At 39.0% G+C, this 15,282-nt stretch overlaps 1 protein-coding gene across 5 annotated transcripts; it reads right to left on the bottom strand.

Annotated features, from left to right (window-relative positions):
- Positions 1–1,075: 1,075 nt before the first annotated feature.
- On the bottom strand, positions 1,076–13,147 carry zbtb38 (zinc finger and BTB domain containing 38). Of its 5 annotated transcripts, XM_030151772.1 has the most exons (4): positions 12,964–13,147; positions 12,112–12,373; positions 8,060–8,370; positions 1,076–5,443 (listed from the first exon to the last, which is right to left on the bottom strand). In XM_030151772.1, exon 4 carries the CDS (start codon positions 5,441–5,443, stop codon positions 1,772–1,774), a length of 3,672 nt encoding a protein of 1,223 aa, XP_030007632.1. In that variant the 5' UTR covers positions 8,060–8,370; positions 12,112–12,373; positions 12,964–13,147; the 3' UTR covers positions 1,076–1,771. The 5 variants fall into 5 exon arrangements, with proteins under 5 accessions (XP_030007632.1, XP_030007631.1, XP_030007633.1 ...); XM_030151771.1 differs by lacking the exon at positions 8,060–8,370; XM_030151773.1 differs by lacking the exon at positions 12,112–12,373.
- Between the last annotated feature and the right edge of the window lie 2,135 nt (positions 13,148–15,282).

The following is a 15,282-nucleotide window of genomic DNA, read 5'->3' as shown; positions in this document are numbered from 1 at the left end:
AGACTACTTACCATAATATTACAGCTATGACATATTTTCATCAGTAAAAAATAAGAAATAAAATACAATGTAATATTATGCATTTAATAATAATTTAGGTTGACTTTTTTTTTTTCTAAAAAAAAATGCTTTTCACAAATTTAAATCAATAAAAGATTTATTTAAAAAACTCTTAAATGTTTCTCCTTCTTTTTAGATATATATTTGATTAGGCACATTTTTTTTGCTTCAAAAGTTTATCTACTGGATGCAAAACAAACAGAAAAATCTATTATGTAGGTGAAAGAATTTAGCATTTTATATTATAATTAGGTTTTAGTCTAACAGTCTCTCTTTTGGCAGATGAATGTGAAAACACACACTCTGTCTTTGGTATAGTGAACGTCAAACATGGAGAAAAGTGAAATAATCCACCTACTGTTTATGACACTACACACATACATAATGTAGCTCTATGTGCCTTGTGCAACTTTGCAACATATTTGCATTGTATTTGTTCCCTATGATTGATTTACTGCAAGATTTTACATAGCATTTAGGGTACCTGAAGTTATTTATGATGCATTATAATATATAAAAAAAAAATGACTGTATCAAATCACTATATTTATTCTTGGAATTTGCATTTTTAATAATTACTTAATAATCCAATAATAATGAATAAATCCCTAAAATATTAGATGAGAAATGTTAGGGTTAGGGTTGTGGGTAGTGCTCTGGTCAAACTGAGTTAAGTAGTTTGTACTCATAACTTATGATCCATCTGTTACATCATAAGCCAAGTCTTAGAAAGAAGTGAGGAAGTCAAACACATCTGGAGACTGTGTTTTAGGCCCAACTCAAATGCAGATGTGTTCAGTGGAATGAGGGGATGAACTTTTCAGATGGGCTGCTAGTCCCTGAAGGACCTGGAGTAAGAGTCGACCACTGTCTTGCTTTATATTTAAGAAGTATTTTGCTGTGAGTCATGTTTTGTGGTAAAACGTTTAATTTACTTTTTTTTTTTTTTTTTTTTTTAACCAGGATGATGACTGAATACTGTTATAGCAGTGTCAAGGAGGACAAGAACTAACTGTTCAGAATATCAACAACATTTATTTAAATAAATGTACAAGTTTTATACATATTAAACACACAAAAGTAGTAATTTTAATTTCAATGGTAATATGTGGTAGAAATTAGAATATAACAATGGTGGTTGTTATACAATTGTGATTGAATTACCAAAGTATTTAACCAGCTGAATTAGCATAGTCTGTCCATAAAGTGCATCTTACCATTAAACTGAACATTAGACTCAGAAACATGAGAGTCACATATGCAGTAATAAAACGTAACCACACGAGGCAGCTTTTTAAATTCTTCAGTACATTCCACTCCTGTTCTGAAAGTGCAGACCATTTTATGGATTCACCCAACACTGAAAAAAAGAACATTCACTTCATCTCTTGTGGTTACAGCCATCTCACTGAGTCCGCCTTAAATGCATAGACAATGAACAAAATACAGCCTGTGTCAGAAGGTCTTATATTATACAAAAAATAGTCACTACAAATGTGAAAAAAATCTTAGTTTGTTAAGTTCAGGAAGGAAAAATTTACAGCTGATACCGATTTTCATTTTGCGTTTGTCATCCATTGAGTTCAGCTCCAAAGACAACAGTACAAGTTTTAACATCTTATTACATTTCCTACAAGAAGCAGCGGCTCAAAATCAAGTTTCATTTGCTTTCTTTTTTTTGTCTATGGTGGTCTGTAGTTATCAAAGACCTTTAAAAAAATGGTTCCTCTTTGCACATCCACTTCTCTGGCTTATGTATAGAAATGCTGTTACCTTTAGCCTCAGGGTCATTTCTCCTAAACAGTTTACTAGACTTCTCTCGGTCATTATGACTGTTTGTTCTATTCCTCATCAAAAAATCATCATTGCCGTCACTGTCTCGGGATTGTTTTTTAGGAATGAGATGCATAGAATGCTGGTCTTTGAATCTTTTTTTGCTCTTTTTATGTTTCATTTTTGTCATGGAAAACAGTGGGTCAATACAAGGCGACAATGGCCTTTTAATGTCTGAATATGAAATGTCCTGGCATGTAGTCAGAGACATAAAGTTACTTGTATCCTCGATTTTAGGATTAAGTCTATCAATGGAATAATTCCCCACTTCCACCTTCTCAGTTTTTATGTCCGGGTTATCTTGATTGTCGCTATCTTCTGATTTAATGTTGTCTAGTTTATTGTCTTCACTCCGGTGTGCTGAGTATTTGGATGTTGGTGTGAAGCTGTCATAGTTAAACCCCCCCTCACTTGCCTCCTGGTGTTTTTTCTCATGACTTTTCTTGGTGGCAAGGTAAAGAAAACGCTGTGGACAGAAGGAGCAGCGATACCTCTTCTCTGTGCCAGGGCTCCGTGGTGTACTGTCAAAGCAGGAGCCGTTTTCCATGCAACTGTTGCAGATGTAATCACCACCGGCGGGGGCCTCACCAGGGGGACCTTGTTTGCCACAGGTTCGACAGAAACATGGGTGGGAACCAATAATGTGCGCTCTAAGACCGGTCTCTGTGATAAAAGAGCTGTCACAGATATCACAGTTGTAGGTAGCCCTTGGGCTGCAGTTCTTGCTGAGACTACGTTTCACCTCTCCACCACCACCACCACCTGAGAAGCCCTCCTCTGCCACCCAGCTACCTCTTTCCAGGTGGGTGTCACTGGCAGCACTTCTGTCTGGAGATGTAATAGTATGGCCAGGATACATGGTTTTTTTAGACTTAAATCTCATTTTCCTTCTCTTCTTTTTAGCTTTGTAGGAATAGTAGGGACGCCAAAGCATATCAGCTGTGTCACAGTCATTTGGATCTTCATATATCTCTGGCACTGTGGTGGCAGAAATGTCTTGTCTAAGGCGGAGTCTGGGGCTTCCTGTGTTATCCATGCTTGCTAGGCTCTCACTTGAACTCTCCACCTCACTAAATTTCCTGATTCTCCTTTTCTTCCTTGGGAAAAGTTTAGAGCCTTTGATTCTGCGGCGGATAATGGCTTCATTGCCTATTTTTACTGTTATTTGGCAGAGTGGCATAGTAGTACCGTCTACAGATGGACCCGGGCATGCAGGTTTGGCAATGTATGTCTCTGTTTTTGCCCCCACTCTTTTGTCCTGTGTGAGATTCTGAGTGCCTGACTGAAGTATCTCCTTCGTCATCTCCTCAACCTTTTTAGCTGAAGCTGATAGCTCACTAAGCTTTTTAACAGTCTTTAAAGAATTTAAAATTGATGCATTTTTGCTCATATGGTCAGAGCTGATTAGTGCAGGAGGATCATTGTAATTGACTACTGTAGACTCAGGTTGCAAAGGGCTGCCATCAAAGGTCATGAAGGATGTATCTTTAGTTTCATTTTCTCTGATATTTGGAGGACAAATATCCAGTTCAGTGTTTAAACTGTGGTCAGTATCTTGGTCACATGGCTTGTCAAAACTGATGCGAGGCATGACAGGTGCCACCATCTTTGTTGTTGCCATGAAAGTCAAAGGGAAGGAAGCAGTGTCCGTGTGACTGTTTTCTTCAAATGGAGGAATAAGCGAGTTACTATCTAGTGGGGCCTGGTCACTCTCAGAATACGTGTGACTGTATGTTTTGTATTGTCTTTTTCGAAATTTCATTGGAAGTAACCTGTAGAGTTTGATTGGATAAACACTGGCTTTTAGTCCACCGTTGGCAGCTTTCTTCTTAACAGCCAGCCTTGGATCTATGCCGTGAAAAGACTTCTGATGGTTCTTTAAGATATAGTACGTCATGAAAGTCTCTAGGCAAAAAATGCACTGGTAGCGACGCTCACCTGTGTGCCAAATTTCATGCTTGGTCCGATACTCTGCCAAGGCAAACACTTTATTACAATAATGACATGGATAGGCCCTCTGCCAGGAGTGTACATTTTCATGCCGCTTCAGACTGGACAGGGTGACATAGACCCGTTTGCATACGCTGCAGTTGTATCTCCTCTGATGGCCACCTGGTATTCTTGCCTTTTCATCCTCTAAAGGGTCCGGCTCGTCCAGAGAAAGGGACTCTGGGATGTCAGAAGTGGAGAGATCTGCAGGTGGCTCTTGTGTCATGGTGTTCTCTGTGTCTGACACACCTTCAGAATGGAACTCCTCTTTGGCCAATGTGTCATTGGCGTCTAATTTAGGAGGGCCTCTCACAACCTTGAGACAGACCTGTTCATGGTTGCGCAGCCGTTTGAGGTGTATAAACTTTCTGTGACAAAACTTGCAAAATAAATGACTGACAAAACGTTTTTTGTGTACCTCTGTGTGAATAGTAAGAAGTGCTTTATTTGTGAATATTTCTGGACAGTGCTCACACGAGTAGATTGAGATGCTGTCTTCAGGATGAGGAGAGAGAGTTGGTGGACCTAACTCCGTTTGAAGATTGTCAGTGGTCACAGGCGGTAAAGTTTCTAAAGTTTTTTCAGTTTCTGCTACTGAAAAAAGTGGAGGTGGTGTCATGACTGCAGCAGGTGCCACAGTAACGCCATCAGCCAATGTGGGGGTAATTGTATTTGGTTTATCTGTGTGTGGCTCAGCTGGCGTAGGAAGAATACTTTTGCCCAAAGTGCCTCTCAACCTGTGGCGCTTTTTAAGAGGGCCTGCATTTCGATAAATGAGTTGCTTTGGCTGTGATACTGATGGCTTACAGAGCTTCTTGTTGTCCCACTGAGTGTTATCTTTGTCATCAGTGGCTTGACTTACTGCATAAGAGTGTTCAGAGAGAGCGTGGGTGGTCTCATTGCTCATGTTGAGGCAGGAGGTTGTTGGGCAGCTGGATGGGAGCTGTCCCACATCTGGTGACTGCCTTTCCTCACTGGGTTGACCCAGAGGGGTGAAAGGATTGTTCCCAGGACACACTTCAGTGATAGAGAAGGCATTGGTGATTCGTGGTCCTCTGGCACTGTCTGTCTCCTCAAGCCTGGGAACCTCTGTCTTTGTTTTTTTAGGCACTGGGGCTGCACTGAAGTCTGTGGATTTAACACATTTACTTAGGTTTGGGGGAACGGCTGACTGCTGCCTCTCTTTTTCTGCAAGCTTTTCTAAGAAAGGAATTCCAAGTCTTTTTCCTGCTGCCACTAGCCCCCCTGTGTCCTCTGCACCACATGATGTTAATTTTGAGCAGTAGATGAAGTTGAGGATGTTGGCAAACACCTCCGACTTCAAGTCCATCAGCTCTAACACTTGACTAGAGCTCCATGTCTCAGGAGTTGTCAGAGCATTCTTGAAATACCCACTGCTGGCTGCAAGTATGTTTTTGTGTGCTCGAAATTTTACATCTTCTACCACAATGGTGACATCACAGAAGAGGCCTTGTGAACGTTGCTCATTGAGTTTGGTAAGCACAGAATGAGGATGGGCACTATCCATGAGGTGCTGAGTGGAAGGAGACACCACAGTCATCTAGAAAAAAAGGAAGAAAAATGCAATTATTACAGGTGTAATGAACAGGCATCTAAGTGTTTAAGTATTCTTTAGACTGGAGGGAGATTTTGTAATTCAAATGTTATTGAGGTATCTAAACACTAGATGGCAGTAATGTCCTTACAGATGAGCACTGGTGCCAGCAGTCCAGTCATCAGCGCTACCTTCATGGCATAGGTTACACAATCACATCCTGTTTCTTTCTTTTTTCTTTTTTTTCTTTTTAAGGTAATGTTGAAATCTAAATAGTGTGACATTATAGGTTAAGGTGTATTTTGTGTGTTTCTTATTCTTTTGGCTTACTGTGTGTAGTAAAGATCCCAATCCTTTGTGGAATACACATAAAGATAGATAAGGCACTTAGAAAACTGTAAAATGGTAGGTTGCTGGAGGATATATTTAACTCATAGTGAGACAACCTTTTGCAGGAAATAAAATAAGGCATAAAGTGAAGTGCTTCTCTAAATATGTGTCCAAAATACAGAAGAGTTCAGTAGAGCTTAGAATGTGACAGTTTGAAGAGAGGGAAATTGATATAGTAGCCTCCTCTTTGACACTGCTGAATTCCTACTGTAAGTCTTTTGGGTTTTTGTCATGAATGACAATGAATGACCCAACTTTGCCACTGTCACAAGCTCATGCTTATCCCTCTTTTTGTACCTGGGGGTAAAAATGTTGTGGTGCATGAGTCATACCCTTGTTGCCTTTATTACTAATGATGACTCTGTTTGGCTCCTGTTCCATTCATTGTGCAAACACATCTCTGCATGTTGTAACGGTGATGTTCTTTTAAGGGCAAAGGACAATATAAAAATACAGACATTTGCACACTGATGAATCATATATTGCTGGTTCACTTGTCTGTTAATTTGGGGGTGGAACATTTAATTTGCCGCGCATACAACTTTAGTTACATCTAAGTAGAGAAGACTTTGACTGTCTCAAGATGAAAACAGTTGCCAGGAAATGATGTTAAGAAATTACATTAGGGAGAAAAAATTACTCAGTATATAACCAAACTTATCACTTTAGTTTTGCTTAAGAAATTTATCAGCAACTAATTTTGTAATGCTCTATTAGATTTTGGGGAAATATATTTACTTCCTTAGGTTAATACACACCGGAAGACAGAGGCACTCCCTGCTGCACTCTATATTACTGAGACAAAACAGTTATCTTAACTGACTGTGATCGACAAGGTATTGTGTTTAAGGACAAAGCAGCATTTGTGGGTCACATTATTTTGACTATTTGCAGCTTTTAGAAGAAGTTACAGTTCATTTATTTTCAATTTGAGAGATGATGTATCACAAAGCGCAATGTTCTGGTTTCATATCAGAGTCAGTGTGGTTTACGTCCACACTGAGTCATTTAGCATGTCTCATGTAGAACACTGACTGTACCTGCTAAGACACACTCAGCTTGGCGTTATAGGAGATGAATCATCACAGAATCTTAATTTTAAAAATCCAGTTTAAACTCAGTGACATATTTTTTTTAGGTTAATTTACAGTTACAGTGAAGTCATACTATGGCACATGAGCGTGAGGTCATTTTCTTTAGTAATTCTGCATTAAACATATATTAAACAATTTGTCTTTACTTTTTTTTTAAAAAATTATTCTTAAAATAGTGTCATATCATTAAATTAACCAACCAATAAATTTGATGTATAATTTTTTGTGTATTTTTTTTTAATTGTCATTGCCCTTGATTTGTAAATTGCCAGTGATATACCAGTACGATCTACTATTTTGTAGTTTGGTTTAGGCAATGTTTCTTTGAGATTATCTAATGTTTTATGTTTTCCAGTTTTGTGTTGGTGCGATAGTTACAATATGGCCGCCATTCCTTAAAGCCTCTCATATTACTGAAAACACAAGCAGCCTCCTGCCTTCTTTCTCAGACAGGCCTCCGTTGTCATGGCAACATGCTATGGCGCAGTACTTATTGGGATTCAGCTGGATGGCAAGTGACTGTATTAGCCGTCCGAGTATTTGGTCCTGTTTCTTCTACAAACCTCATGCCCTTTCTGAGAACCTGCAGTGCACATCAGTCTGCAGAGCAGTCGTGGTTTGCCTTCGCCTCTGCTGGAAAATACAGTGTGTGTATTGGACTGTTGGTCTTTGTCTGCAGCAGAACTGCTACCCAAATGACTTCTTCTGGTAATAGCAAGTGATATTGCCACAGCTTTTATACTAATATCTTTCTTTTTGCTGTTTGTAGACACTGTTTCATTCTTTTTCTGTGTTGCTATCTTACTTTATCACTTTCAGTTTTCACAATTCTGAACAGTTGTTGTGGTTTGTTGCCACCACATGCTGAGCGGAAATTTAGAATTTGCTATCAATTCTCATGTTTTTGCCACACCCATCTTTACTTTACCTTCACACCACATTAGAAATATTGTTCTCAAATTCTAACATAAAATCCCCACATACAAAACCACAAACCAAGAAAACAAATATAGTATGCAGACAGTCTTGTCAAACAAAGAGCGAAATGTCAAAGCAAAAGCCACTTCACGCACCTCAGCAAAGCGTACTTCCGCAAAAAAAACAGGTTGCAAATTCAGGGAAACCATGCAAAACATACCTTAGTAAATCAGAGAAAATGATGCAGGGCGAACAGGAAACAGCGTCATGCAGTATCCCTTCTCTAAAGCCCTCAATATAACCAACTATACATGAAAAACAGTTTCGTGAGAGCAAGGCGAAAGTATTTTTTCTACGATGGTCGCTGAACAGTGGTGTTGTCAGAAGCAGAGCTTTTTCTGACGTCTTTCTTCCTCTCCCTCCCTCTCTGTGTGCAGATGACTCCAGCTCCAACGTCCTTCGCCTCTATCCATGCAGCCGTGGTCCTGGGCTAGATCTGCCCTGCCCTCCTCTGACTGTCCCTTTTCTGTCCTAGAACAGATAGAGTAAGGACTCACAGTTTGTGCAGCATGTTGCAAAACTGGAGTATGGACCTGCCTTTGTGCTAACTGGGTAACTAAGTGTTCGTTGTGGAGCCACAGAGCAGGAAACGGCAACTTTTATTGAGCATGGCAGAGGGCTGTAGGGAGAGCGGAGTGATGCTCGGTGCTACATCACACACCAGCCCTCTATTCGATGCAACAGCCAGAGAAAATGCTCAGCTGCATTGCTGGTAGCAGCATAGTGAGGAGTCTTCTGCCGTGCCACAAATCCTGTATTAAATCTCTCTAGTACTACATCAGCTAGATCTCGATGTGTATCGACGTTGACCAACATAAAAATGTCTTTTGCATGACAGAAATTAGCTCTAGCCGTTATAGAAACAACATGCACCTTGAATACTAAACGCCACACCATCTGTTTTATGCTTGTGCACACAGTGTCTGCCTCTGCTGCACTATAATACTCCAAAGCCCTTCATTTGTGATCACACAGTCCCTGGTTAGGTAATACAGAACCAGACAGAAGATGGCAGTGGCTGCTGTCCTTTTGTGCATCACAGCAGCCAATGGACAGATGTTCATGAAAGCTCTTTCTTCCAATTGCGATGATCATGTAAACTGAAAGCAAACCTCACAGAAAAGTGTTGTGCTTTCAGCAGGGACTCTGGGTATACCTATATTCAGGCTGCTGATTGATGCAAAAGCAGCAGATGCGTCAGCACTGCAGACGAGGGGGAGGGGAGGAAGCTGAACCCGACATGGCACACTAAGCCTCTTGCTAGTTTCTGTGGACGGAAACAACTCGTTTATTTACATACAGTTGAATGCAGGGTTAAATGACTGTGTCTTCCAAATTAATTTTAGGGAAATTTTATTTTATGTGCATTTGTGCTTTGCCTTAAAAAAGGAATTGTGCTTTTTATAGAATCATTTTAAAGCCCTTGTCTAGGACAGTAGGCATTATCATTTAAGTCTTCTTTTATTGTCTCATTTTCTTAGTATTAGTATTCAGAGCAACACATTATTGTATTTTTTTGGGTAGTGACAGCGTAGCCTGGTTTCTGTGCAACCCTTGGAGCAGCAGCCAGCGTGTCAACTTGTCAGGTGGTTAAACCTTAACCCTTTTTATCACAGTCTGCTAGTCTGTCCAACAATGGTGTGACAACAAGTTTAAAATTACTTTACAACTGGTTACATTTTCCGACCGCAGCTACAGGTAATGTTTGCAAAAACACGTCTCTTGCAACTTATTACTTGTTGCTACTTCTGTATTATTATTATTATTATTATTATTATTATTATTATTATTATTATTATTATTATTATTTTTATTTTTTATTTATTTATTCATTTATTTATTTATTTAATCTTCATATTAGTCTCCAAACACCCAGTTACAATAAACAAATACATAAAGCTGTGGTATATCTGTCTTATGGTGTATATTTAGTGGGGTTTGGTTGATATCTCACCATACTTATTTCAGTTTTCAAATGGATTTATGAATACCAATGTTACATTTTACAGACAATAAAAGCACAGACCTTGGTGCAAGCAATTAATCTAATACATTGAAAATGAAAAATTACGATGCAATATCTCATTGTTATGATGTAACAACAGTTTAGTAATAAATACCTAACATGCTTATATAACATATATGTATTGGATCAAAGTCTGTCTATGAATTCCACATTGCCAGTAATAAATAACTTATAGTTGGAGATGAAGAAAGACAATGATTGATTCAGAAGATGTCCATTTATGTAAATACATTTAGAGTAATGTCTCTCAATGGGGGCAGTACCCCCCCCTCCTCAGGGGGCATTGGGACAACATCAGGGGGCATTTTGAATGAGAAAGCTGAGAGGGGGCACTCAGGCACAAATGGGGGGCATTAGTCAGTGTTATTCATCACAGTGTATAAGTATCAATATCAGAACAAACTTTGTTCATTTGAGCATGAAATACGATAAAACTATGTATACCAGTGCTACTTGTGCTCTCATTTTTGGCCCCCCTGGTCACAAGTTTTATTCGGGGGGGGCAGGAGGAGGGTCATGACAAGGTGAGGGCGGGGGGCATCATTAGCTGCTGAGCTATTTAACCCCTGCACTTCACCCAGGTCCTCTACAAAAGGGCCCAACGCATTACTACTACGCCCCCCACCCCAACCCTCACCCCCCAGTCACAACTTTTTCTTGGGGGGGGGGGGGGTTCAGGGGGCATTTTTTCAAAAAAGGTTGAGAATCACTGATTTAGAGGCTTAGGTTTTTGTTTTCTGTCGCTGTCCTCTTTCTCAACAGAGTATACATCTGATGCCACTGACTGAATGACTCACACTGAGTCACACTGTCATTCTCCTGAGAATGGTAAACAATGTTGTTTATTTACACAAAAAACAAAACACGGAAAACAGCTGATAAGCCAAAAGCTGTTGTGAAAAAGTACACAAACAGCTTCCTTAAAAACACAAGATAGTTTTTAGACAGTAAATGTCTATAAAAATGTTTACTTTTTGAGATTTTTATATATCTGTGGTCAACAAGATCAGTTTATATGTCTCCTAGATTTACATTCTCAACCAATACTGGTTTAGAACAGAACTGAATACCTATTTTCCCAAAAGTGTTGAGTGACACCAATAGTCTGCAGCGTCATGTAGATGATTCTTCATTCATGATGGCCTTTTGTTTTTCAAGACATATCAACTCTGTCCAAACAGGGTTTTTTTTTTGGCCTGGTAATGACAGAGGTGATAAGGTGTTTAAGTGGTAAATCAAGTGAGGGAGACTGCCTGTAGTTGAATTGAGATGGAGCCCAATTTGGGACTTCTGATGCTGGGATACTGAAATTAATCTGGTTTTATCTGACTGGATGTAAGTATGCAGCACGCACCATATCCAGCTGCACCTTAGGGTACCTGTGCAATGACTTTAATGCTAAGAGGCTTAGGTGTTGTCATGGTTTTTTTCTATTTGTTGTAATAATTCGGGTACAACAACCCAATTTTGGAAAATTCTGGACTTACATTACAACAATATTTTGGAATTAGCTGAAAAAAGGTTGATAATAGTAACAGATTTACTTAACAAACACTAGCCAAGCCTTCCTTTTCAAATGTTAATATCTAGAAAACAAAACATTGTCTATTTGGGCTAATGTGGTGTCTCTCATCTCCATAGTGGCAGGGAAATGTCAGAGGAGGGACACCTGTGATTTACTGTTTAGGTTGAAAAACACCTGTGGTCAGTCAACAAAATAAAGTGTTTTTTTTAATAGTGTATTACTTTTGCATCATGTTTCGATGTTTATGCAGTTCTTAATAATTTCACAACTATGAAATCGATTGTCCTTGGGATTTATGGGGCACCTCAGGAATTGCATATTTACTCTTAAGATTTACTTACATATTGCTCACTGTAGCCTGTACTAGATTTGTATAAAGGATATCCCCTTGCCCTTTTGTCATCATTCACATTTAAAATCACAGCCAGGATCTGTCCAACACCGCAGGACAAAATGTACAGGCCTCTGAGCCTCTGATGCTCAGTAAACTCAGCTGTGGCCTGTAGGGACGCTGACAGCAGGAAGCAAAGACCGCAGTACAACGCTGAGTAGGCCTTATCCTCGTTTCCAAAGCATTCACACTGTTAGCGCACAAAGACATTCATCCCTGGTAGCACTATTGTTGCCACTGCCACAAGCACTCATACTTTTAGTTGCCTACCAAAGTGTGTCTGTGCAGAAGGTCCTGTCTCTGTCGCTGTGGAAGCCTTTCTGCTGTTTGTTTAGGACTCGGAAAGTAGAGTGACTACTCAGCTGCTTCCATTCTCCCTTTGGCCTAGATTAGGACTTTACCATCTTCCCTCTTCTGTGCTGTCTGGTTGCTGCTGCCTGTAGACTATGGTTCTGTCAGAGGTTCCCCTTGTTGCTCTTACTGCTTGCCTTCTAGAGGCTGCTGCCACTGCTGCGTCACTCGCACTGCATCACTGACCCACAAAGAGGAGATGAGAAGGAGGGGTGGCGTGGTGAATGTGCAGAGGGAAAGGGATAAGTAGAAAACAAGCGGTACTGCTCTACACTGCTCTAACAAACAAATGGATGAGGCTTCCGCTCGGTCTTGGTTTGGGGCCTTGTTGCTGCTGTGGTATTCAGGAAGTGGGCCTGGGAGACAGATCCTTTATTGTTACGTAATGAATATTTCCCTTCTAGACCAGACTCAGCTGAGAAGGCGGTATCCAGTGTTCACAGGCTAATAATAGGCCATAGTACCTACCAGTCAAGGCTGTATGTAGTCATGTCACATCATCCCACCACCACCACTTGGACAGATGATAATTTAATGTTAACTAGAGATTTATTACTTTTGGAAAACAGCCAGCACTTTAACATATGCTTTAAACTGACACATTCTTCTTGTTGTTTCTTAGATCAAGAAAACTAAATACTGTATGTGACGTGTTCAGTTTTGCTTTCAGTTGTGTTTAAAAGGAGAATAATGTACACTTCAGTGTGTAGTTCTGATGCTTTTGTGGCACCATTTGGAAGAGCCTGTTAGAAATAGAAAAAAAAAGCATACCTTTGTCTCACGTTACTGTAGCTTGCTTGTGTAGGTTTCAGGTGTGGTAGGAAGCAGTGTAGCAGATGTCCTGATGGATGGATCTGAATAGAATTTCAATCCAAAATAAGTGTGTTGTAGTGTTAAGGCCTGGATATGGTAACCAGAATTACAGCACTTGTTTTGCACACGTTACCTAAGGGTTTATTTGCTTGATCCTCCTCCTCCCATCATCTGATTTTACTTTTCATTGCTATATTACTCCCTCTGCTGGATGTGAGAGTAAGCACAGCACAAAGGTATCCTGGTATCCTTGTGTATCTTTCCTGTGGATGGAAAAAGCATGTAGTATAATGGGCTTTCAGCAGAAGGCGCCAAAACTGTTCAACAGCAAAATGTAAACAGGAAGTACAGTTTGTGTTATAATTGACAGTTGACCTTAATATGATGTTAGCAGGACAGGTTATTTCAGTGATTGGTATTATTTTCTTATATGTGTTTGGTCTTTATGTTTGTTATTCAGAGAAAATATACAACTAGTCCAATCAGGTTCATACTGTCTACTGAAAATATAAAGACTTCCCTTTTTTTGTCAGACAGAAAGAAAAAAAAATGATTTTTTTTTACCTTTGTAGCTGAAATATGTACAAGTAAAAAAAAAATCTACTTTTTCTATCTGAAAAAAAAAGGAAAGGAAATCTTTAAATATACAAATAGCTAATGTAATTCCACTGAAATACAACACATTACGCTCTGAGCAATATACAACTTGCAAGTAACAACCACTCAAGTGTCGGACCATTCAAGAACAGTAGTAACTACACACCAATCTGTTTTGTAATCACCACTTTAAACCTAAAGACTGTACACTGCAGTTTGTTGAAAACACCAGCTTTTAATTGGCACAATACTATGTTAATACAACGTTATTTGTCCTTTTTTCCCTCTTTGTTTTATTGTTATCGTAGTGTCTGTATGAAATTGGGGACTCCTTTGTTGTACTTAATCATATGGATGTAGAAAAAGGCAAAAAAAAAAGAAAAAAGCATTCCTCCAGCTCATGGCATTGCAAAAGGGCTGCATGTCACTGGTAAACTCAGCACAGTCATACCATTCTTCATAGTTTGCTACCAAAATTCCTCAGAATTGCAGAGCTGGTACAGTTGACATATACTGGGGCTGAATGCCAAGGACAATGCAAATACAAAATCAAACCATTTCTGCATTATCTGGCATGCCATTTTAAAATAAAATAAATGTTATTGAATTGGGATAACACTGACTCTTGGGCTTTGATTAACACTTTGGAGAAGCCTCACCTGTCTGAACCTGCGTGAGGTTTGTTCTAGTTGTGTTGCATCGTTCAGCTGAAGGTAGGACAATATTTTGAGCAATATCTCATCAGTCAAGAACGCTAGGTAATCACATTTTCCTTCACAAAATAACATTGCATGCTCCAGGATCCTTTGTTCAAAAACAGCCCAAATATATAATCTACAAAATAGAAGAGTCACAGCATTTAGGCTATATCAAATTTCTTTTCTTTTATATTCACATTTTTCATTTCAATATTCTTCTGAATTACAAGAATGTGCTTTTTTATTTTTATTTTTTAATTTAAAAGCAAATATTTAGCCTATTTTGTCCATTTAAAATTTGGAGATGCTTTGGGCTTAAGAAAAAGTGCATTCAATCTACATATCATTACAAGCTAGATGTAGTTACATACATAACTTTAATGCACATTCACTCAGTTTACATCACTGAACAATATAAAGAACTAGTAAAAATGTTTTCTGCTACAGGAACTACAGGACAAGAATAAGCATTCAGTCTTGGTAAAGAAAGCTTATGCTGTATCATTTTGTCGTGGAAGAACATGATGAAATGTCTTCAGCTCTTTCAACTCACAAAGAAATCTTCCATGATCTCCATATCACCCAGAGTTAGAAAAAAAAAAAAAAAAATAGAATGAATATGAGCAAAATAATTATATTAAGAGATCTTGCATCGTTTCTTTGACTTCAAATGCTTGTTTTGTTAATATTAATAAAAAGCTGCGTTAACACACGACCAATTGATTTACAAACAAATGCGTGACAAAGACATTCTGCCTTTTAACTTATGGTGATATTGGTCATGTTTACTGTAGATGCTCAAACTCCTCCAGAAATCTGAAATATTACCTTAGGTAATTTGTAGAACTAACCTGCTAATGACTTACAGAACCAGGTGAAAGCTAACCAAGCATTTCTAAGGAAAACTATTATGCTCTTATATTTTACCTCATTTTTGGCAGAAAAAGAGTTGACAAAATCTTTCGGAGGCGGTGGGCGCAGC

This window comes from Sphaeramia orbicularis, chromosome 13, assembly GCF_902148855.1.
Source record: "Sphaeramia orbicularis chromosome 13, fSphaOr1.1, whole genome shotgun sequence".
In the NCBI taxonomy this organism is placed as follows: Eukaryota; Metazoa; Chordata; class Actinopteri; order Kurtiformes; family Apogonidae; genus Sphaeramia; species Sphaeramia orbicularis.
Note: the sequence above shows the minus strand (reverse complement) of the source record. Positions and strands in the feature narration are given on the sequence as shown.